The 24,897-nt window shown below is 43.2% G+C and overlaps 1 protein-coding gene across 1 annotated transcript in view; it reads right to left on the bottom strand.

Moving 5' to 3' along the window:
- Positions 1-638: 638 nt before the first annotated feature.
- dscama (Down syndrome cell adhesion molecule a) overlaps positions 639-24,897 on the bottom strand; it is a 92,732-nt gene continuing 68,473 nt past the window's right edge. The window contains 23 exon segments of the mRNA XM_055046614.1: positions 639-1,904; positions 2,814-3,116; positions 3,260-3,376; positions 3,379-3,456; positions 5,251-5,400; positions 5,511-5,626; positions 5,978-6,008; positions 6,098-6,274; positions 6,368-6,658; positions 7,605-7,793; positions 7,876-7,974; positions 8,056-8,219; positions 8,384-8,501; positions 8,836-8,989; positions 9,131-9,264; positions 10,438-10,593; positions 11,116-11,262; positions 12,076-12,319; positions 13,037-13,107; positions 14,061-14,228; positions 14,334-14,462; positions 14,566-14,662; positions 15,460-15,656. Of these exon segments, the coding sequence (XP_054902589.1) occupies positions 1,525-1,904; positions 2,814-3,116; positions 3,260-3,376; positions 3,379-3,456; positions 5,251-5,400; positions 5,511-5,626; positions 5,978-6,008; positions 6,098-6,274; positions 6,368-6,658; positions 7,605-7,793; positions 7,876-7,974; positions 8,056-8,219; positions 8,384-8,501; positions 8,836-8,989; positions 9,131-9,264; positions 10,438-10,593; positions 11,116-11,262; positions 12,076-12,319; positions 13,037-13,107; positions 14,061-14,228; positions 14,334-14,462; positions 14,566-14,662; positions 15,460-15,656 (3,710 nt within the window). The 3' untranslated portion in view covers positions 639-1,524.

Raw genomic sequence — 24,897 nt, 5'->3', positions numbered from 1 at the left:
GAAGTGGGCCAGGGCAGACAGGAATTAAAAACATGTTTTTTGTTCTTTTTTTTTGTATGTATATCCACATTATTCATACTTTTTTTTCCTCATCTTCATTTTCATTTATTTACTCATTTTTTCCCATAGACGTTAGAAGTTTGGTTTGACGTGGGGGATTTCTGCTGGATTGTCTCACATGTCTCATCTTCCCTGTCGAGGATCATTGCTGCCAACGCAGCAACAGTAAATCTACTGAGAGGAGCGAGAGCCACGACGACTCCACCTAGTGCACTGTAAGGAGAGGGTAGGGGGTCAGAGGTCAAAGGGGGGGAGAAAAGGGCAGGGTGGGGGGGGATCTATCCGGACACACTTGAAGTGCAAACCCTCAGTTCTCTAAAAGCCTCCCTGTTTTAGCTAACATCATTTACCACCCGGGCAAACAAGCAGTGGCAAACTACACCTGAAGACAAGAGCCGGAGAGCGTCCAGCCCTGTATTTATACTCACAACATAGTTATTTCTCATCATTACAGTACAGTATAGATCAATAGTTTTCATATACTTGTCTTATCTTTTTATCATATTGCACCATCAAGAATGGGACACAGAGAAAGATTAACAGAGACTCCATTTCCTAATTAAAACAAGATATGTGCAAACATGACTAAGGACTTTATTAACCAAATCAAATTCTTCCCTGTAATATCCACAAATAAAAGCGATTTCTCTTTTTATATATATATTTATAGTAATAAGAATAATAAATCTTCACATTGGATCATTTCATAGTGTGACAAAACGCCCGACTGGACAACCCAGCCGCGGCCGTAATCATCGTCTTTTAGGTGGTCAGTCCCCATGCATCCATAGGAAATATTTTTTTTTTTCTTTTCTTTTCTCTTCAAAAAAAGTAACAATTTGAGAGCAGCTGAAAAGTTTGGACTGGTGTCAATTGCTTTTCATTCCAAGGTTTCTCCTCCCCCCCCATGTTCCCTCCGAGGTTTCGTTTGGCGTCTCGGGGGGGGAACAACAAAACGTTCCCTAGGAAAAAAATGACTCCAAATCGTCATCTCCCACTGCAGGAAACTTAAAAAAACAAACAAAAAAAAGAGGAATGAACAATGTCTCGGATCTTATAAAAACATAGAGCAGTAATGCTGACGATAGATCAGTTGGTGTTTGGTAATTAATGATCGTTAATAGCTGGAAATTAATAATCATTGATTAATAATAAAGAATTACCAAGAATAAATAACGCTCCCTTGTTGCTCAATTGGTTTGGCAAACTCCTCCTGGAGTCGCTCCGGATGAGTGAATGTTTCCTCCCAAGGTGAAACGAAAGCAAAAAAATAAATGAAAATACAAATAAACTGCAAAGAAAAACTCTAAAATCAATAAAATGAGATTAGTAAAAGTGACCCCCCCCTGCCATGAAGGGGGGGCACGTATATACAGAACTGCTTGGTGAGAGTCAGTTTACTGCACTTGAGTGTTAAGTCCAGTGTTAGAGTGAGTTCTGGTCCCGGCCCAGGCGCGCCTGCTGTTATACCAGCGTGTAGGACTTTGCGTAGGGGTTGCTGCTCTGTTTCAGGTGTCCTCTGGAGTCCAGCAGGGACTCCTGGGAGGTGCTGAGCTTGGCAGCCTGGGCCAGCTCCGAGCCCTCCCTGTGGGGGAGCGTGGCCGCCGAGCCGGGTTGCCACTGGGCCGCCGGGTCCCTGCTGGCCTGAGGGGCCTCCGTGGGCGTGGGCGGCGCCATGCGAGACGGCCGCTTTAGCGAGCGGCTTTTCTGGGGCTCCAGGCAGGTCTGGCCCATGGCGGCTCTCTCGCCGCCTGCTGTCCCCCTGGAGGAGCCGGAGCAGGACATGCCCCGGTTTAACAGGAAGTCCATGCGCAGGTATGGAGGAAGGTGAACCAGCTCGCCTCCTGCAGGACAACAGAGGAAGCACAGTTAGTAAAAACATCCTCATGTTATAATCATCGCATTATTATTTTAATCATCTTGTGTTTAGTTTCATGCTTATCTACTTATATATCCATTTGATTTGTTTTCTTAGTAATTTTGCATCATTATGTTCTTGTTGTTTGCTTGAGTCCCTTTTATTTATATTTTCAGAGCAGTTTGGTTTCAGGATGATAAAAATACAGACAACTGAAGTGCAACTGGTTCATTTCTCATAATAAGACAAAGACTTGTCCCAAATATAAGGACGTGTTGTTTAGACCCTCACCTAATACGTGAGAGCATTTCCTCTGTTAGTTAGACATGTGATGACTCTTGTCTTCCTCTTGTTCAAGAAAATCCATGAAACAAACGTTTGGGGGCATCTGTCTGATTTGGTTTGGCCTCCAATGTTTCCTTCATACTAATTTTCCTAGCAGATGAAAAGACAATGTTTGCTAATTGCTGCTGGCTAGTCTGGAGGAGCTGGGTGGGGGAGGGGGTACTCTGCTCCCGGAGTATTTTACAAACCCGAACCGGGAGGTTCAGGGATTTATCAAACATGCGTGATAGAATCAAGGCAAAACTCCAGGTATGGTTTTGATGAGGGAACATTATTACATGATGTAAAGTTCAAAAAGGTTGGTTTTAGAAAGCACTGTCCCTTTAAAAAGGGGCAGTTTGAATCCTAAAACCTTACTTGATAACGACACATTAAGATATTAACTACAGCTGCATTCTGATGCACTGGAGAAGATTTGCTTTCTAAATCCATAAACTGCAAGATTTCGTAAAGTTAGTGTTAGTAGAACATGTCTGCATTAGAGGTTGTTAAGCTTCAACACGCTGCTGCAGCCTTTCAGGCTCTGATAAGTGGACCGCCGTGGCCTCACCCGGTCTGTGGGCCTTGGGCACGGCCATGTTCATGACCCGGCTGACGTCCTGAGGCTTGGGCGGGGAAGCAGTGAAGCGGCAGATGCCCGACTCGGACGGCGTGCTGGACGTCAGGCTGTCGGTGTAGTCGTTGGTGCCGGCCGTCATCTGCTCCGAGGAAGTGTCGGAGATGAAGCACTCGGTGATGGTAAATTTGGCGTGGCGCAGCTGCTCCTCCATCTTGGCGTGCTCGTAGGCCCGGGCCAGCTCCTCGTAGGTGGAAGAGGCGCTCTCTGTGGACACCATGCTGCTCCGCGCTCGGTCTGGACGTGGCGTGGAGTTAGTGGAAGGATTAGTGCCGAGAGTTAGTGGCAGAACAAGGAACCTAAGAGCTTAGTGACACGTGGCTCTGACGGCACACAAACTGATGTTAGGAAACAGCGTGGGCAGTCGACTGGGAGCTCACCTGTGTCCTGAGATGGACTCACGCTGTAGCTGTCACTCTCTTTGTCAACAGAGCCGGCGACTCTGGGTGTTGGCAGCCGCCAGTCAGTGCTGAGAGTGTGGGAGGAGACAGGGGGTGGGGGCGGTTTAGAGTCCACTGGCTGGCGTAGCGGTTGCGGGCAGCTGGGCCGGCTTTGGCTGTACGGCGGGCAGTCGGGTCTAAGGATGAGGAGGAGAGCCGAGCTTCATACAGATAATGGGATAAGTCATTTTTACCCAAAAAAAAAGGCAAAACAAAAGAATCACATTTGGCAAAGAGAAAAAGACTTCAGTCATTACTGTAGGAAGAAATTAAACAACCGATTCATCATTTCTTCTCAGTATGTTGCACCGTCACATTGCTTTTTATTTTTGCCATTTATGTTGATTTATGTGATCAAATATGAAGCAATGCAGTTCTGTTTGTTAAACATCAGCTCCTGTCATGTCTGGGGATTTTTTTATGTTGCTTTTGAAGTGTTTCAAATGAACAAATTGCAGCATCTTACCAAGTATTTCTTGTTTCTAGTGTAAACTGGGGGCCAGTCGATCATCATGTTCCTCTCAGAAGTACAGAAAACGTGGTGCTTAGACACCAAAGCACCAAACACCAAAGGAACTTCAACACTACCATGTTGTAATTGTGTTAGATTTTTTTTCCCAAACAGAAGAGGTTAAAATTCAACGAACAATGAAGGACAGTTGGTGAACATTGTAAAATAACATATCACACTTTGTATCAGCGTTCAGCAAAAAACATGGACAGTCTCTTGTTAAAGGCAGGCGGGCAAAGAAAACAATTATTCAGGAACCTTTAAGGATTAAAATAAAATAAAATGTAGTACAAGAGCAGGAAAGTCAAAACTGTGTTTTTGCTGACTGTTGGACGCCTGGCAACAGTGACAACACTGTCGTTCACTTGAACTGACTGCTTGTGCCCTCAGGTGTTTGGTCTGACTGTGGTCTGACTGTCCCAGCTCTCTTACAGAAATCATCTGCATTTGCTCCGCCTGCAGATCCAATCACGTCCTGGTCGAGACGTTTCTTCCGAGAGCCTCGCTTAAAGGTTTTGATCAAGGCTCTGAAACCTTGACAGCGCAAATAGCCATTTTTACCTTCAGTCCAGTGAGATGAAACGCGTCAAGAGCCACAGATATTAAGGCACCGTTTGAAAAAAAGACATCGTTTTTGACTAGTAATCCAGGAAGTTTGTCATGTTTAATCAGTGCCAATTTTATTTCCACTGTTGTGGTTTTAAAAACACATTTTTTAAATTTAAAATTGGCAAAAAGAGAGTAAATCAATGTCCTTCTATGGCATGTTAATGACTGTGGAAAATTCAGCACATAGTTTCCAAGAAAACTGGGTATAAAAATATACTACAGATACTTTTTGTGTCATTCTGCTGTTGAAATTTGGTATTATTATTCAATAAAAATAAATTCAACTGCTTAAGCCTGCATGTGTCCATATTTGTCCATATTCACAAACCTTTTTTGCCGTAGTTATTAAGAGTAATTGTGGAAGGCTGAAAGACTAAAGCTGCAGGTTGGTGTAGCTTGTTTCGTCTGAGGAAATTCCTGCTCTTTTTTCATACTAAGGGTGTATGGAAAAATTATTTTTTAAGATAAGAATTTATAAAGGATGACTAAATGTCTTCCATGGAAGAAAGATGATAAAAGAAGGACAAAAGTTCCTCTTCTGAGATACTTCACTAAGCTCCTTCTAAGACGGCTGCAGCCACATACTGAGGAGTAACTAGATTTCAAACAGTAAACCTGAACATGAAGAAAGAAGAATACAGAACAACTGTTTGAGTAAAAGTGTCACCCTGACCGAAGAACCTCGCAAATGTCGGACAACGAAACACAAATTCTGAAGAACAAAGAGGAAAAGTTGCAGCGCAAAACAAAGCAAAGCCTGCAGCGTTTATGTGTAATGATGTGAAAGAAAAAGATTCCGTACTGGACTTACTGGTTCCTGGCCTGGCATCTGATACATCTACCAGTGGACCAGTGGCTTGGGAGAGGGACTGGTAGTGGACAGTGTGGGTGACCGTGGACGACTTTTGCTTCTGCGTCTCTCCGAAGTCGTTATCCGTCAGCAGCACAGTGGATCTGTCGTCTGCCGGACAGAAAACACGAGATCAGGGCCAAAACACGAGATCAGGGCCAAAACACGAGATCAGGGCCAGAACACCGGCGGCCTTGAGCTTTGTGTCCTGCGACGCTTACCAACGGTCTCCATGGTGTCCCTCTCCTCAATGAGGAGCTGGGCTCTGGGGATGTCGATGTGCATGCGCAGCGTCTGCTGCTGTTTGTTGATTGGTTCTGCCGGACGCGTGTTTTTACTGAGGAACACAAAAACAAACCAAAACGGTTAATATCTGAAGAGCATCTTATATTGTTCTGAACAGAAAGACACAGCTTGTCATGTTTGCAGATTGTGCCAGATTATAGCACAATGAAGTAACTTCAGTAGTGATAAAAATGCCAAACATGTCAAATATGACTTCAAAGAATTTTACCTCCTAATTTAATGCCTTGAAATAGGCGTTTTGGAAATGGAAATAATTCTGCCAATCCTACCTGAATTAGCACAGAAACCGTTCAGTCTAACATCAGAGTGAGTTACTGTGCATGGAAACGTCTTATTTATTTCAGCTTTATTTCATCTAAAGACGATGACGTTCAGCACTCACCTCATGAGCATTTCAGCCAAACTTTTCGCATCTGGAAAACAAGAAGACTTTGTGTTTAATGTGTTTGAAACTGCAGCAAACACACGAGCAGTGAGAGAGTCGAGCAACAGCTTCTCTGACCTCTCAGCCTCTTCAGCCTCTGCTCCCTCCTCCTCCTCCTCAGCACCAGCAGCCCAATGAAGATCACAACGATCCCCACCAACACGCAGGAAATGGTCACCATCATCTTCAAACCTTCGCCTCCCCCGGACGTGTCCTCGCTCACATTGGGCGCTTTCACCAAAGGGGCGATGGTACCTGTGGACAGGTCGTGGTGCGGCGTTAAGGACAAGCTGAATTTCATTTCATTGTCATTTTTTTATTTATTTGCAAACACAGAAAACGACGTACTCCCATCGTAGCTGAGCGTCGCAAACTTGACTCTCTTCTCGGCGTAGCCGGCGCTGTTGGAAACTTTCATCTGCAGCTCGTACCAGGTGGCCTCCTGCAGGTCGTACAGGATGTAGCTCTTGGTGAGGGACGTGCGCTGCGCCGTGGTCCAGGTGGGCGCATCCACGGCCCGGTACTCCAGGGTAAAGGAGGTGATCGGACACCCGCCGTTATTCCAGCCGTTGAGGTTGAGCTTGACCCGGGTGGCGTTGATGCTGGTGAAAAGCTCCTGTTCCTTTGAGTATTGAGGCTCTTTTTCAAACACAACGAACAAAGAAGAAGAAAAAATGCAAATGTTGCTTCTGTTCTCAACACGGATTCATTGTCACTAACTTGTTTGATGAAAGATCAAGAACTGAAAGTCCACTCAGTGAAGTTCTGACAACTTTGTCTTTAAGCTGCATTTCTAATGAACCATACAGGAAGTTAGCATGCTAATGTTAGCACAGCACTTCATTAAACTACAAAAGTGGTCAGAAGGAGCATCGTTTAGTGAAGCATCAAATATATCTCTAAAAACTGTCAATGAAGCTGCATCTATCTTAGGTGATGTGTTTGTGAGTTTGATAGTGTAGCTTTCTGAACCTCATGAACTGGTGCTGAAGTAGGCTTTGAACAAAACAAGAAAAAAAGTAAAGCTAAACTGGACTTTCATCAATTTCATCCGTCCATCGACATCCATGAGGTCAATGGTCAATAGGTGGAGTGGTGAGTAAATTTATTATGTTAATTTATCTCACTTTAAGGCCACCAAGTTCTCAACATATACTAGACATTGATTTATTATTCATAAAATAATGCTATTAATTTGAGTTAAGCTTATTAAATACAAGCTATATCAATCAAATTGAATAAATAAGCTGATCCTCCAGCCATCAGGAGGATTGGATTCCTGATATCTAGGAATCTAATCCAACTCCTGGCTTCGAAAACCAGTAAAAATCATCCAGAAATTTTGTTGAAAATACTGAGAGCAGTGAAGATACCAAATTAGTTTCAATCAAGTGGTAACATTTAATCTGATTGGGTAAGAGGTTGTCTTGCTATGAATGGATCTCAGTTCAGACTGCAGCAGCATTTTGTCAGAAAGCAGCTATCAGAGTCATACTTTAGGAGGGCAGCTGTGACCAGTTTGGAGGACAATAGGCCTCAATCACAGATGCCTGCTGAAGTGCGGGAAATAAAACAAAGCGGGTACCTTTGCCGTGGGTCTTTGCTTCTATGATTTCACTGATGCGACCAGGACCGACTGCGTTCTGGGCCGTGAGGGTGAACTTGTACCAGGTGCCACACTTGAGGTTTTCCAGCCGATAGGAGCGCTCACTGGGACTGATGGCGAAGTTACCCCACTGTTCGCTGTTATCCTCCGAGTACTGCAGGATGTAGCCTGAAAAGAGCCGGGCGGGAACAACAACGGTCAGCCGTCGAGCTCGGTTCTACGAAAGCAGAATCGCTGAACCGCGTCTGACCTCGAATGGAGCTGCCGCCGTTGTCTCCTGGGATCCAAGAGAGGGTGATTGAGGTGGTGGTTGTCTTGGTGACGGTGAGGCGAGGTTGGTCAGGTGGAACTAGAGGAACCACAAGGATTTATTTGAGAAGTAAAATCACTAGTGGTCCGTTAATTTTTCGGCTCCAGTAGTGAAGCTCACCTTGAACCTGCAGATTGAGGACGATCTTATCTGAACCAAAGCTATTACTGGCCACACAAGTGTAATTCCCAGAATCCTCCGCTTTCACTGTGCGAATAACAAGGCTGCCATTTCCGTGGACACTCCGCCGGCTGTCTATCACAACAGGAGCCGGGGTTCCATTGCTGGAACGCAGACAGATATCCAGTTAATATTCTGATTTCAGAAAATATCAACATTTAATGTATTCACCAACTACAAACCAGTGTGCTGGACGTCTACAGTGTCATGCTAAATGGTGACTGAAATAGTTTTTTCTTTCTTATGTTCTTATTTGCACCACACTCACATCTCCTTCAGCCACTTGATGGTTGGGGACGGATCGCCGACCGCCTTACAGGGGAGCACAATGTCCCTCATCCAGGGAGTCGTGACCGTCCTGTTGAAGGTCAGGATTCGAGCCGGAGCTGCAAATACAAACACGCAGGCTTGTGACATCGCAGCTCCCTCCTAGCACCGTTCGCGTTTTGTGGCCCTTCAGCCAACCGAGTCACGGCTCGGTGTGTTAACAGTGAAGACGACGTTGATGCCTTGACTCCTGACACCTCAGGAACTATCAGCAAACCCAATCAGCTCATCGGCTATCACTCAAGCTTGTACGTGAATGACGGCTTATTTGCATTAAACTGAAGAAACAGAAAAGAGATCTCTATTTCCATCCACATCAGTCTGCCACAATGGATCACCTTTGAATTCAACTGTGGGCTTTGATAAAGAAACGTGCATGTGTTTGGTACTGACCTTCAGCCATGGGTTTGACAGTGATGATCTCGCTGGCATTTCCGCGGCCTGCGGCAGTGACGGCCACCACCCAGATGCTGTACTGTCGGTTCCTGCTCAGGTTAGGGATGCGGTAGAAGAAAACATCTGGAGCCGCTTCGAATTCACTGCTCACCTGCAGGAGGAAGGTGGGAGAAAACCCAAACACTTAAAGCAAGCTGAACCTGCTGCAAATCCCATTTTCTTACCCGTCTTGAACAAGCTGAGTACTGAAACCGAAATGATGGAACAGGAAAGTTGGTGGAATTGGTTTTACCGTAGGGTGTGGATTGGAGCAGAAAACTGTGTATTTCCTGATGATGCCGTTCACTTTGAGAGGAGGAAGCCAGGACACAAACACCACTGAGTTGGATGCAGCTGCAGCTTTCACACCGGCTGGAGGACCAGGAACTGAAAGCAGAAGGAGATCGGCTATAGTAGAGATGCTTAATGAGGCCTGATCAATGACAAACCAGTTAGAAACCAAAAAAATATAGAAAATACAGTCTTTTTTCAATAAGTGAACACACCACACTAAGTGCTACCAGAACCCTGAGACAACAACTGTCTTTGTTGCAGAAGTTACTATTGAGAAAAGATCACAAACTTTAAACGCTTACAAGAAAATTAGAGGAAGTCGAGAGATGTAAGAAGCTATATTAGTGATTCATGCAACATGTTAAGACATGTCTGCATTTCTTTCACGCTGTGAGATAGCATCGCTGTGAGCAGACAACGGGGACGTTAACTTGAGCTTTTAGCCTCTGTCTGTCATGGAGTACCTCGGATCTGAAAATCCTGGCAACCTCAGAGCTAAAGGAGGTTCTATGTTCTCCAGAACATGCAGAATGCAGAGGGCTATTTCTTTTCTACAACCTGCAGTGCTAGCTAATGCTACTGCTAAAATAAGACGCAGAGAGGCTATAAAAACAATATCTTTAGTAATCCTTCTCATATCGTTTTATATTCTAGTTCTTAAAGAAAAATGGAATTTGGTTTACCAGAAACTGAATATAGGAAATCTAAAACTCCACTTATACATAATTTGATCTAGAAAAACTAATTTTCCTCACAGAAGGATATGAATACACTTCTAAGTGCCAATTTAAGACCCAAACTAGTTGCGTGAGATCAGACAGGACTTCAGCAGATAACTGGCCAGCTTGTCTGTCACTGCTCTAAAACACCAGCAGCACACAGAGAAGACTACAGATTATCCTACAGTGTCCAGGCAATGGATATTAATAATAAAACACATTATGTATATTCACTCATAATGTGCAATATATATGCCAATGGAGTATCTAGAACACTCACCGATTACGTCTTACCGTGGATTACGCTACATATCAGTGAAACTAATGCAACATTTTTATCTCTTTTGACGTCATTCTGAGGTATAGAAGATATGAAAGTTTTTTTATTTTCATTTCTTATATTGAATAAAACACTAAGAAACTGTTGCCTCACAGTTAATTTATGAAACTTCAGTGTATTTGTAAGACAACAGATCCTGATACCTGCCATCTGACAGCCGTCTTATTTATTTATTTTTCTTTTAGAGAGATGTGTTCGTCTTCTTACCGTCCTCCTTGGTGCGGGTGTAAATCTGCTCACTGCGGACGCCGTCTCCTGCTCTGGTGAAGGCCAACACCTGGATGCTGTAGTTGGTGTATTTCTCCAGTCCGTCCAGCTCCAGCGAGGGCTTCGAGGTCGTGACGTTCCTGATCTCCCCGAGCTCTGAAGAGGCAAAGGAGGAACAGGAAGGAGCCAAAGAGAGCAGTCAGAAACTCTGAGCCTCAGCCAGAACTATATTCTGATCCAGAAACCAGGAATATAGGAATATTGCTAACCAATATTACATAAACAGAATATACCAAATGTCTACTGAATTTCATTTGCATTTAATATCAGTCAAACAATCATCTAAAACCATTATAAGCGTTCCCCCACTGTTACTATGCAAGCCGGTTCTGGCTGTCAAGTCAGAACCGGCATGTTGTCCAGGCGGGCCAACATGATGTGACATGCAGGGGCCAAAGGTAATCACACTGTCACAACCAATCCCAGCAGCACAAACGCAGCATGTGACAGCACCATGCCATGCTGTCTGATGTCCAGCAGAGGACATCTCAGACACTCCGTCCAACTAAATCAAGAAATTAAGCAGCCTTTGTTCACGGTTTGAAAATATTTTCTCAGAGCTGTGCCGTGTTTACACGTGTGTTTTTCTTTGTTTAAAGCCAAAGTGTGACCGTGTACCTCCATCAGGCAGGTTGGCCCAGTAGATGACCCTGAAGCCCAGCAGGTTGCCGTTCAGGGCATCTTTGGGAGGAGTCAGCCAGGACAGGGAGATGACCTCTGGAGACGTGGCCACGGCCTGGACGTTCTCAGGAGGACGGCTCGGCACTGAGCGAGGACAAGGAGGACAGGTTAGACACTGGAGGGCAGAAATGCAGGGCAGTACCCTCTAACAGCCACTAGATGGTGACAGATCCTCACACATGCTCTTTATTTCAAAGCCTCCTGCCCTACATTTATCAGCCAAATAAATGTCAAACCAGGATTTTTCTTTGAATAGTTTAAAATAGTCTGAGAAAGTTTGAAAAATGTTTTGATCGTATCCAGTTCTTGACAAGTATGGAGATAAATTATTTTGGAAAGATGTAAAACGACGGTATATAATTTTTTAAAATATGTTTTATTTTTTTTACCTATTTGTTAAAGTATCATTATGTTGTGACAGCATGGTATGAAATACACCACTCTGTCAGAAGCAACCAATGAGAGCCAGGAGGAGGGTCTTATCGCTGTCAATAAGTCTCTTGTATGTGCTGCTCACAGCCTCCCCCTTTCTCTCTGCCTCTCTACAACTAACAACCCACAATGCATTTGCATTCACAGTTGTGAATGCTAAGGCTAGTTAGCATGACCACTGATAACAGCAGATAAACAGTTTTTCTGGAATTGTAAGTTGTTTCTCTGCTTGCCACAACATGGTGACTGTTTTAACAAATATGTAAAAAGTCTATTCTTGTAAAAGTTACATGCCAGAGCTTTAAGAACAACAGGTTTTCAGTCTCCTAAAGGACAACCATCTAATGTTGTATAATAACTGTATCCTGAAACAAGGACTGTATTCTATCCCACTTTTTAAATGAACGAAACGTTTCAGTTCAATGGCCCTCATTTACCAAGTCGAAAAAGAAAACGTTTTCCTACCGTCCTCCAGAGTGGTGGCAGCCACCTCAGTGGAAGACGGCCCGGTCCCGGCGCTGTTGCTGGCCTGGACCACCACTCCGTACTGGGTGAACTTCTTCAGGTTGTCCAGGACCAGGCTCTCTGCGTTGTCCCCAGTCGTCTCCACGCTGATCACGCTGAACTGGTAGTTCCCACCGGAGCTGTACTCCCGGTAGCCCACCTGGTAGCCGCGGATCGCCCCGTTCTGCAGGTGCTTCTTGGGCGGCTGGCACACAAATCATATAAGTGATTTGAAAGCTTGTTTTTCACACTATGTGATTTCAACAACCCAGATCCCAACAATCTGGGTTATACATATATATAAATCATCTAAATCATCTTGATTTCCATAAACTTTGGGACGAAACTAAAAGCTTTGGGAAGGCTAATCTCCTGCAACATTCATTTTACATTTCATTCATTCATTCAGTTATTTTATTTTGGTAATCTGGAACAAATTACCACAACATGTCAGAAACGTCAAACTTTAGGTTTGGTAGTTCGGTGGTTTTGGGCTGCTGGCGTAAATTGTGGAACAGTGATTTTCTGTTCTCCTGCAGAAAATCCTGAAAGAGTTCATGAATTCTTTAATTCAACCACCTCTTAGTTTTGCATGATTGCAGTGACCAAAAGAACACCAGCAAATCCATCTCTGAATGGTTAAAACAGAAAAAAAGGAAGAATGTTAAAAGTCCTAGTCAAATTCTGCAGTTATTTCTGACTAATATGACTATAAAAAGGGCATTCATGATGGAAAACCCTCCAGTGGATCTCAGTTGAAACAATTCTTGACAGAAGGAAACACCAACATTCTCCCTCAGTGACACAAATTCTCTGATAGTTTCTGCAAACAGTTGATGGGACATGTTGTCTCCTCTCAAAGTCAACAGCAGCAGTGAGGTGCGTCGGGGTCGCATGTGGTAGAAACATTGTGGGGACTTACCCTCCATGTGACCCGGATGCTCTGAGAGGAGAGAGCTTCCAGCTGCACGTCTTGAGGAGGACCATCGGGAGCTGCGATCATCATCCGCACCATTCAGATATGGAAAAAACCCCAGAAAATACAGAGCATGAAGACTGAGTGTGTGAACAGATGGGACGCTTGGACTTGCTGGTGCATCCTGGGGGTGAGGAGAAGCGCCTTGCAGGGCGCTGCAGCGCCCACAGAGGGGTGAGATGAAGGAGTGCGGGGATGACTTGCAAAAAGACGTGCAGCCTCAATCTGCTGACCGTGGTGTGACATTTACTACTGAGGCCGCTAATTGAAAAGTTCTGCTTTTAGCATCAGATCAACGTGTGTTCAGTAACGCAACAGAACCAATGGGGCTCCGGATTGGAAATGTTCTCAACTCGGTTAACAACACCTTCTCATTTCTGAAACCTAATTTATTTGTATGATTACAGTTGATGATAGTTAGATTTTAATAAAAGAGAGTTATTTAAAGTATTACGTCTTTTACAGCCACATAGTATCAATCAAGTAATTATGTCGTCTTCAGTTGTTACAAAAATGCCATATATCAAGTAAGACTTAAATGAAATTTGACTTTGCAAAATGTAATTGAAATTGAGAGCCTGTCTCTTTAAGAAGCTCCTGCATCATTTGATACTCTGCCTTCAAGTAATCTCTTCAAAATTCCTCTATTAAGTGTTTACAACTGTTTATGACTGCACTGAGAAGTTGTTCATATGCGCAGTTCCGCTGTGTGTTTGCTAATTGGTGCTGCTGCTAGTTTGAAGGAGCTGAGTGGTGGAGGTTTGGGGGAGGGGCTGCTTTGTGAGGCACAAACTCTGGCCTGGAAACTGCAGCTGCCCCCGAGGATTTTACAAACCCTAGTGGTTGCCAAGGGAGATTCGAAGATTTCTCAAACATTCATGGAAGAATCAAGGTGCGTATTTGATGAGGAAATAACATTATAACGTTGAAAAGTTGATTTTACATATAGATGCCGTCCGTTCCGACTCACCTGCTTCATCTGTGGTGATGGTGAGCTCGTTGCTGGCCTCGCTCTTCCCGATGAGGTTCTTGGCAAACATGCGGATGTTGTAAGTCGAAGAGGGGTGGAGGTCGATGATGGTCGCCTGGTTCAGCTGAGGCGAGACGTCTTTGGTCTTCTGAGCCGTGTCCCAGGACGCTGAGCGGGGAAACACGCGGGTTTTTATTGGGCCAGATTAAAGTGAGTCCCGTTAAATCCCAGCACTGACCCAGAACCGTCTGACTCTGGGGACTGTTTTTGCACCTGATTTGTTTTTGCTCTCGATGTCGAAGCCTGTGATGGGACTGTTGCCGTCAAACCCCATGGTCCATCGCAGAGCGATGGTTCTGTCCTTCACTTCTCTGATCTCCACCTCAGGAGGATCCGGCGGCTCTGTGAAGCAGGAAGTCGTCCGACACGGTTTACTCTTAGCAGCAGCTCAGTCATGAATCTGACCGGAACAAGTTCTCAGAGCACTTCGGTGGGTGAGATCTACCTTGCACTGTGAGCTGAATGATTCCTCTATCTTCACCGAAGGAGTTGATGGCATGGCAGGAGAAGAAGCCTGAGTCCTCCCTCACTGTAGGCATGATCTGGTGGACGGAAAAGGAGGCGTTAAAATGGACATCAGCTGAGAGGTGGATGGTGCAGAAACTGTGTTTTATAAGAAAACAAAAAAAAAGGCTTTTTCACCCTCCCCCTATTCATAAAACCAGAAATGGACCATGCAAGCTTAACTGTGATTAGATTATTTATTCAGCTTAATATATTTGTAGAGAAATAAAAATCCATCTGTTTATTGTTCTGCCTTGTTAGAAGCTCCTGTTTGTGATTAACTGAATGAGGAATACCCTCATGTATTTATGTGGGATGCAGCTCCTAAAGACCCTAAACAGGAAAACTCAGATGAATGTGTTGCAGATTCTTTTTATGTGAGATGAGGATAATAGAGAAAAATGATAACAATGACAAAGTTCGCCCAGCCAGTAGGTGTGCTGGCGATGCTGCATGTTTTTGGTGTTGATCGGAAGTAAATACGGCGATATTTATATCGATACAGACCTCGGTCCAGTTCGACAAAACAATTTCTAGAGCTGTTGAAGAAACAAAACTAACTTTGTTTCTTCAAAACAAAATTATTGTTTTTCTAATATCAACAATAAGATGTTTGTTTAGATTTTTAATTTCAAAATTACCAATTTTACATTTGGTTTTAAGTTTAAAAAATTCAAATTCATGAAAGTTTGGTTGCTTTTTTCTCTTCCAGTAATTTCCTTGACGTTAAAGCCGACCCTACATATAGCTGTATCTCTATCTATACGAATACCTACATGTGTTGCCATCTTTATATTAGCATAATTTCTTCACCTGGGAACAGCTCCGTCCTCACCTGCAGGGTGGAGATGACTTCATCGCCCACCTCCTTAACGGAAACAACGTAGCGGCTGGTCTCCGGGTTGATGATGCGTTCCTCTTTCTCCCAGCGCACCATGATGGGTTTTTCTCCGTGGGCCGTGCAGCTCATCTTCTTCTCCTCTCCCTGCGTGGCCAGCGTGGTGTTTGGGTAGGACGTGATCATGGCAGGAACTGAGGAGACAAACAGGCGTATCTGTCAGAATTCCCTTGCAGGCGGTTTTGGTTCCATATGCTGATGCGGCACAGAAAGAATCCTTTTTTTCTCCCTTGCAGGAAGTCAGGAACAGCTCACTTTCTGAAAGTCCTGTGCATAGCTAATGAGCTGTAAGCACACATGAGGTTTCACTTTAATGCTGACTTTAAGGAAGCGTGTGGCCCCACTGCGTATCTTGTATCAGAGGCTCCTTAATGGTGCAGGGAGGCTGTAACAACCCTCTGAAGACACCACACTTAACGCACAATAACGATATGCATGGCTCATTACACCCACAGCGGAGTGTATAACAAGCCCGAACTCCCAGACGCTTTTGCACACGCACGTCAGCTCACACACACATTCGGTCTGGGCCTCACACACACATGAACACACAAAGCACAACTCCGATGATGTGATGGAAAGTGTCAGGCAAGAGGTTGCAAACATTTAAGCCTCATCTCTTATTCACTCTGCCGCCATTTGGGGCTCGGCTACGGAAACGAATGCTGATTTATTTTGCATGACAAGTATGAATTTTTTGTGAGACACATTTGGGACGAGCGCCGGGGAAGAAACAGCTGCCTGGGTTTTATGTAAACATTTTCGTTTTAGCGCGCGGCTCCTTTGATCCCGCCCTAAAAAAAGGCTTGGTTATTTTGTTGACACCTCTGGCAGAGTGGTGTACTCTGCGAGGTGACAGCGATACGGGAGGCTGATACGTTTCCAGCCATTAGGTCTGTAGAGGATGTGTAGAGGGCGAACGTCACACGTTTCAACACTTTGGGGACTAAAAGGGAAAATCCCGTCTGTCCAGGTACAGTCCCGATGTGTGACATAACAGAAAAAGATCAGATTGTAGAAAAAAAAAAATTCAACAGAAGCTGGAAAGTGGAGGCAGAAGATGAAGTACGCCAAAATTCAAATTCTAGGTCAGAAATATCAACTAGAACACATCGAACTCCAGCCTCACATTTCAACATGGCTGCCACATTTTACAAAACAGTAATAATCTGGTTCTCATTAAATCAGTTGCCACTAATAAATCTGTACCATTTTGTATATTATGTATTTTGTGTTTCCAAACATTGAAACTTATCGACTTGTATTGCTAACTGTGGTCAGCCCCTGTATTAAGAACAGTTCTTAAATCTTCCACAAGATGAAAACATGAACTTATTCATGATTTCATTAAGTCAGAGTTGGAAGAGGGCAGATTGCTCATCTAGGACTAAGCCTCACTTTCACTGTTCTTGAGTTTTGATGTTTTCTTTTCTGTAATAAAAATGTATATTAACTGTTTTATGCACTTAATGATGATCAGCTTTACTCCATTTTCAGGAGTAATTATGGTTTCCAGCTGAAATTTTTTTCTTTCTCTTCCTTTTTGCATTGGTTTTGTATTGTGTGTATGAAACCATCATTGCAACAGGAGCAAAGGGACAACAGGAGTAACTTAAAAGGTAAATAAATCTCAACATCATTACACCAGAGCTTGCTAAAAATCCTCCTCTCATCCTGAACAAAGGTTGCTAGTCATTTTGAAGTGGTGTTAAAATGTCAACCATAATTTATTTTTTGTTTACTAATCATTTAGTGTGTTGTAAACTTACAGCTGTTCATGTCTGCATCCACTTGCTAGGATTTTCAAAACCTGGTCAGTCTCCAGACGTTTTTCTTGCTAAAGGGCGCAAAATCAAAATATTTGAGCTTTACATTACGCTGTAAAGTTATTCCTTCATCAAAAACACTCCTGAAGCGGGTTGTAAACAGCATCACGGTGAAGAATTGTTATGATTTTCTGAACAGGAAGCATCTAAAATGATTAAAGTTTCTTAAAAAGGGCAATTTCAAGGCTTAAGATTCAACAGTGATGCAGATTCAAGTTTCCATTAAGTTATTTTTTACACATGCAGCAAATTCAAAACAACTGAATAGTTACAGTCATAGTTACTTGACTGCGGTATAAAATGGTACAATGCGCCAACACTAACATCTGGTTGTTGATCATGACTCTTGATGTGAAAAAAAAGTGTTTCAAATGCAGTTTTGCAAATATAGATGAAAAACCACCTCATCCTAGAGCAAAAACTTTGCCTTGAAAAATAATACTTTTTTAAATTGCCATGTTTCCACTAGGCAAATTTTTTTTCAAACCTGAAATTGCTCAAGTACAAGTGCACAATGGAAGCACAGATACTGCCAAAGCATTTCAACAAAGACATCTTCAAGGTCAACACACCAATGGATATTTATATTAGTATTTATTACATATATTCTTAGTAGAAGAAAACCAAGGTTTTAATTTGTAATTCCTGAAAGCAGCTCCTCAAAACTCTCCAATTTCGATCAAAATTGTGACCTAGGCATCATTGAGAAGGCCACAATTTCAACTGAACACGTCTCCAAAATAATGTCCATGAAGAGCAGAAAAAGAAAGACTCAATAATCAGAGTGTGTGGAACATGGCGAGGCCTCTGGGAAGCGCTTTGTGTGAGTGCTCTGTAGCCAAGACCCTGTGATTGTTGTGCTGATTTATTTCTTTAATATGCTGCAGAATTATTGCGAAAGGAAGAGCTGCGGAGAGCTCCGAAATTAAACCCGGTGATGGGCTTCATTTCAAAATCAACTGATACATATGTACTGTATCTTAACTGAATGTTACTGAACGTTCATCTTCTCATGGATCCTTGTGGGCCGGTGTGTTCATGTTGACACACACATCTGGAAAGCAGCGAATGTCCTTCAGTGTTGTGCTGCAGAGCGACACATCAGCAGTTTGGCTGTTTGGAAAGTGCAGAAGAAACAGCCGAGCGTGCAGCGCCTGTCTGCTGCGCAGTACAAAGTGTCTTTTATGTGGAGGTGAGGAGAGCCCTGTTCCTCCACAGCAACCCAGAGGGCAGTGATGATACGCTTAAGCCTGCAAGGGATTGTGGGGGATAGGCTGGCTGCTGATAGGTTACTCCCCTGAGACACCCCCCCTGTATACGCCCTCCCTCTCTCTTTACCCCCCCACCCCCTTCTCCCAGACTCCCTTTCACCTGGCCAGGTTACCATGCCAACCAGCATCGGACAGTCTCTCTCTCTCTCTCTCTCTCTCTCTCTCTCCCTCTTTACAGACTCCTGGCAAAAAAAGGGCCATTTCTAGTAGCCAGGAATAGAAAATGGACCTGCCATTGATTTCCACTGGAGTGGGATGATTGCACAATCACGTCCTGCAATGTCGCAGTGCAGGGGAAAAAAAAAAAAAAACATCACGAAAAGAAAAATGTTGCCAATGTGTCTAACTGCCGTGTGTTAGTGATGTGGCAAACAAAATTAGCCAGGTGGGCTTGACGGGAGGATGATGATGATACAACATAATTACAGGTGGACGGCTGATTCAGTGACAGGCCATTCAGCTGCGATCAGGAGGTAAAAAATCAAAAATAACTCGGGTCACTGGGTGAGAAATCTGTTGTTTTTCAGCTGTTGGTGGCATTTTGTGGTTATAAATGTCCTGATTCACTTCAGTTTATTTGTACAGTGCCGATTTGTACAGTGCCGATTTACAACTAATGTCATCTTACTGCGCTTCAGAAGGAAAACTGACCCAATTTATATCCAAATGGATGTCGGTTTTAACACATATTTCGATTAAACTGAGTAAATTGCAACTTGGTTCTAGTTGAAATACAATGCAGAATTGAGAAAAATTGATGTAAAGAAACCCAGCTGATTACATCGAATCACGTTTAACATGATCATATTGTAGTGTGCGTTCATGCTAACATGTGTACATTCATAAAAGCCACGTGGAAAATTATGCTCATTAATAATTATTCTATTAGTGATTTGGCATTTATTTGCTCAACAGGCACAATTTTTGGGTTAACGCTTTAGTTGATGATTTGTGAATAACACTGTCATAAACATGGTCCTCATGAATATTTATGACTCTTGTCATAAAGTGTCATTTGGTAAATAATGACATTTTTAATGCAAAGTTGACATTATTCACAATGTCTTTGTTATGACAAGAAATTATGATCTGACATAAATTTGTTATAAAGTTATTACTGATTAAACTTGAGCTTTAATGATATAAAGCTACATAATTTTTAAAGTTCATGACATGTTTACGTTAGTCTTATTCACAACCCGTCGAATAAAGCGTTGCCGTTTTTTGTTGTACTTCAGAACAGGGAGCAGATTTCAGGATTTTGTTGACGTTCTGGCAAACCACACTTTCCAGTTGGTAGTGTAATACTGGGAATTTTGGGATCTATCTGATACCAAATATGTTTAATATCACTGATACCAATACTAAAAAATATTTATTACAATTGAATAATTTGGTGACTGGACTTCAGTTAGTTCATTGTTATAGAAGGTTTCAGATAAATTCAAGTGTCTTTTTATGAACTTACTACAATAGAAGACAATTTACCAGTACAGAAATAACATTATTCCTCTACAAACAACTGTTGATTAGTTTAAGTGAGTGTGTAACTGTAATCTACATTTAACCCACATAGGAAGAATATGTAATATATGTTCAGCCTGCTGTAGTTTTAAAACGATGATAGAGTGACTGAGTGTCCATTTTTATATGACCATAAATTTTCACACCTCCATGTTTTGCTCCTTTACTTTCCATCTGAGATTATAATTTCTTTGTTGTCGTACCGCAGGAGCCTGTGTTAATGTTCTAATTCTTACCCAATTTTCTTTTACTCTCCTCCTTTTCTTTTTTTATGAAATGTTTGGAATATTTTTAAACATCACAGTCAAAACGTCGTTTTTCAAAATGAGGCAAAACTGGAGTAGCCTTCTCTCAACCTGTCGACGGACGACTGGTGCAACTTTTTGCACTGCATGAAGCCGGAAAACCCAAGTAATTGATAATTTTTTTCCGGTAAATCCGAGCGGTTCACCTCCGTCAAAAGCCTTTGACAGAGGTTGCTAAAACTGGAATCCATCATTCCTCAACCTGCAAGATCTTCAGGAAATTGATGCCTCACATTGGACATCACTTCTCTTTTCTTGTTTGTTTGGATTTAAAATAAATATCCAGCTTCGTTAAAACACGCCCTGTGGTCCACATGCAGTGTGCTGAGCGGCTTCTCCTGTTCTGTAGGATGGGCCACGCGGCGGCCTGGCACCACGGAGAGCGCTGGGCGAGGGAACATGAGCATGCGGCTTTTCGCCCCGGGGGCCAGACTGTATGTGGGTGCCGAAGTGGGGTGGGGGTTGGGAGAGGGGTAAAAAAGCAAAATCGCACATCATTGACTGGTTCAATGGCCGTCTGCAATGTACTGAAATAATTCCCTTAGCTGCACAATTGGCTCGGACATGGAGCATGATAGCAGCCTGTAGCTTGGCAGTGGAGCTGCACAGAGGAGGGCTGGATAATGATAATATCAAATGAAGGTCACAGGTAGATAAATATGTCATCTTCTTGAACCCTCTTGTATTTTGTCATGTTGCAACCCCATATTTTCAGGATTTTTATTCAAATGGCAGCACATGCTGATAAAAGCGGAAAGGTTTTGGCAAATAAAGACCTAAAAGGTGTGAGATGTATTTGGCTGAATGTGGGTCAATCCTGGGAGAAAACCTGTTGGAAAAGTCTTAGGATTTTAAGGTTCCACTGTCCAGCAGGTCAACAACCCCAAACGTGGACATTAAAGCATGTTCTTGTGCTCGAATGGCTTAATCAAAGTCCAGGCCTAAATTCAAATCAAAACTTGACTCACAGATCCAATCTGAGTGAGTCTGAGCAAAGACGACCAGGAAAATGTTCAAGTCTCTACAAAAGCAAAGCTGGTAGACGTTCCGAAAAAAAAAAAAAAAATCCTCCACTACACAATCCTCACAGAAAATGGCAATAAAATTCACTAAATTTGGGACGTAAAACAAAATGTGAAAAACCTCTGGGGGTGTGAATACCTTTGCAGTGCAGCGTGGAAATCTTAACGAACGGCTCAGTGACCATGAGACCATTTAGCGGCGCTCTCCGCTGAAACCTCATTATACACTCTGCCCTCATCACGGTCTTCAGACATTATGATGTCTAGCGGGCTTGATGGATCTTAACTGGCTGATAAACATTGAGTGGCTGCTGGCTAGCTCTGATAGCATCCACTGTGCATTGGTAATGAATTGGCTGAATTGCATCTGTTTTGGACCCATCGTGGAGATGCTTGACTGAAAATTGCGTTAAAATCATTAGTTCAAACTTCCACCTGCAGCTGGATTGGGGACTAACTGGATCCACTAAAGAAATGGATGCTGAGGGAGGCTGAGCGAACCCGAATGCAGGAGCTCATTTGCGTTCTCACAGGGTTAAGGCTGCAGCATGTAACATTTATAAAATAATGTTCTTCTACGTATTGAGACAGAAAAATATCAAGCTCCGCTGCCTTCTCAGTGCTAAATAGAAACAACTAATCAGAGCTAGGAAGAGAGCCTGAGTGCTTATCAATCACACCCATGTATGTGCTGCTCATCCCTGATAGCAGAGCTTCCTGATAGAGCCTGTAGTTAACGCTAAGGCTAGTTAGCATGGTCACTAATGCTTTTCCTTAAATGGTGAGTTGTTTCTCCCCCATGAGCACACTGAACATGATTGACAGCGACAAGACCCGCCTCCTGGCTCTGATTGGTTGTTTTTGGTCGTGAGCGCTGTGTTTCTTCAGGCGGCAGTAACAGCTCAGGGTAGATGTGAAGGAGATCTATCTTTTCACACATTATCTGTCCATTGTCATATTATCACAACACGATGACGGTTTTGACAAGTATTTAAAAACTACATATTTCATAGAAGTTCCTAGGAGCTTTAATTCTGGTGCAGCGAGGGCAAGCTGTTAGAGCAGCCGGCGCATGATGCATGGCGTATTATGACCAGACATTAGCTTGTGCGCGCACACACTTCTCATAACAATGAAAGTGCCAAGTTATGACATCAGAATAGCAGCAATTCATTTCCTGGGGAGTCCACCACAATAGCGCGGCGGAGAGGAATCTACGGGGAAGCGCTAGCTTGCTCGTCTGGGCCATTATTCCTTTGTAATGGCTGCGGCGGAGCCAGCTCTTTATGTTAAATGGCGCGGTCCTGTGTGAAATGGGCGCCTTTGTGTGTGCTTGTTTGCTCACCTGAGAGCATCTCTGCCATCCATGCATCTGTTCCATACATCTCAGATTCGCTCTATTGATTTTTCTCCTGTGTGTTTACTCACACATCAAGCCACATTTGGACAGCCGGTAACACACACACGCACACACACGCCGTGCTATCCATCACATGAGAGCGCGTCAGCCTGCGTTCCACCCTAATTGGCTCCTAAGCCTCTTAAGTAGCCACGGCTGCTGGAGTGGCGTAGGCTGGCCTGGATAAACAGCACACAGCGTACAGAACATCATAGCTTCAGATGGTCTACATTACACCTAGAAAACGTAGGGAGAAGCTTTAAAGGTTAATGAGCTCATTGTCTGGATGCACACACACATGCACACACACATCCCCCACGAGGGACATGCAGCAAGGTGTGGCTCTCCCTTGTTCCCAGGGGCCTTCCTCCTGCAGAGAGGAGACACAAATCAGGAAGGGAAAAGTGCCACAACAGCAAGATGGCTCTGGAGCAGAGAACGAGCCTGAGGGGCCGCAAACAGACACACAAAGGCCTGAAAAACAGGAAACACGACAGAGATCGATACTCTGTGATATGAAGCCCAGGTTTCAGGACTGCCTTGACATGTTATTGATAATGTGGGTTAATAGAAGAAAAAAAAACAAAAAGAAGCCAAAGTAATGAAAGCGTCTCCAAGCTTCTGGGAGATCTATTGCTAAAAACAATCAAGCATGACAGCGCAAACGCAGCAGTCTGCACTGAAGGAACAGTTAATGTGGAGTTTCCATGCCTTTTATTCACAGTTTCTACTATGATGACGCTCTACTATAGTGTTTTTCAAAGTGGGTGTAACGGGATCCAGGAGTGGACCAAACAAGGTGTTATGGGGGTCTCAGAAAATTAGAAAGAAGATGAGACAGAAAATGCAAAAAAAAAGGAACTATTTCATTTTTCAATCAGTGTAAATAAAATACATTACTGAAATGTCCATCCTTCTGATTGACTGACTGTCAAGTTTACCAAGCTGCTTTGCTCCTCAAGCTAGCATTGCAAGTGGAAAACGGGAAGGTTTCCGTCAAGAAAAAGCCCAAAGGAACCGTCCTGCAGCCTTACACAAAACGTCTTGAGAAGTCCTTGATGAATAATATCAGAAGGCATAAGGCAGCATATGCTAAGCGAATGTAATAGCAACAGTTTCACAGTCATTGTGAGGGAAAAGCTGTGCACACCAGACACTGAGTTCCTCGCAGCTTCATTTGCACCCCTTTTATCTTCCAAAGAAATTTCCTGTTATTTTTCATTCTGGTGTATGTTCACACAGCTCCAGTTCAAATCATGTCTGCAATAAATAATTTAGAACTAATATCTCTTGACTTCCCCTAATTCATTCCAGGTGATTTTAACCAGTGTGCAGTTGACAGGAAGGGGCAGTATTATGTATTTTCCAGACACATAGTGGCAATTTATAACACAATCAAGTTACTACGTTACCTTCAGTTGTTATAGAAATGCTATATATATATATATATATAATTCTGCATAATGACTGCTCATGATGCAGAATTAAAACAATTCTACAAAGAAGAGAGAAAAAGAAATGCAAAACGGAAAGAAATCTATAAAGAGAAGCAACACTCTTTCACCACATCATGAAGTGTTGCCCTGTTCCAATATTTTTAGACATGTGGTTCTAATTCTGAGCCTTCAGTAAGAAAGTCGCAGAGGAACTGTACCGTTTGGCAGACAGCGAGGATCTCGGCAGGAAGTCCTCTGCTTAAGGTTGATAAGAGCTGCAGGGTCCTAAGCCTCATCTAGCAATGACTGATCAAAATGTGCATCCAGCCAGAATAAAGCTGGAGATGGCACAATTCTGGCAGTTTTGAAAAAACAAAACAAAACAAAAAACTCTGACGTTCTCAATGTTATGCTGTACTGTTAGGTGTTTGTTTGCACCGTGAAGAAAATATTTCTGTCTTTTAGCAAGGTGAAGAAATCTCCACAGTTCTCTCAAACGCCTGTTCCACAAAAATTCCTTACTGCAGTTTCTGGCTATAAGCAGAATCCAGGGCTTAATCCAAAGTACTTAAAAATCCCCACTTTCTCATTC

The sequence above is a fragment of the Poeciliopsis prolifica genome, unplaced genomic scaffold (genome assembly GCF_027474105.1).
Source record: "Poeciliopsis prolifica strain line A6 unplaced genomic scaffold, Auburn_PproV2 SCAFFOLD024, whole genome shotgun sequence".
NCBI classification, from domain to species: Eukaryota; Metazoa; Chordata; class Actinopteri; order Cyprinodontiformes; family Poeciliidae; genus Poeciliopsis; species Poeciliopsis prolifica.
This window is presented reverse-complemented; position numbering and strand designations above follow the sequence as displayed.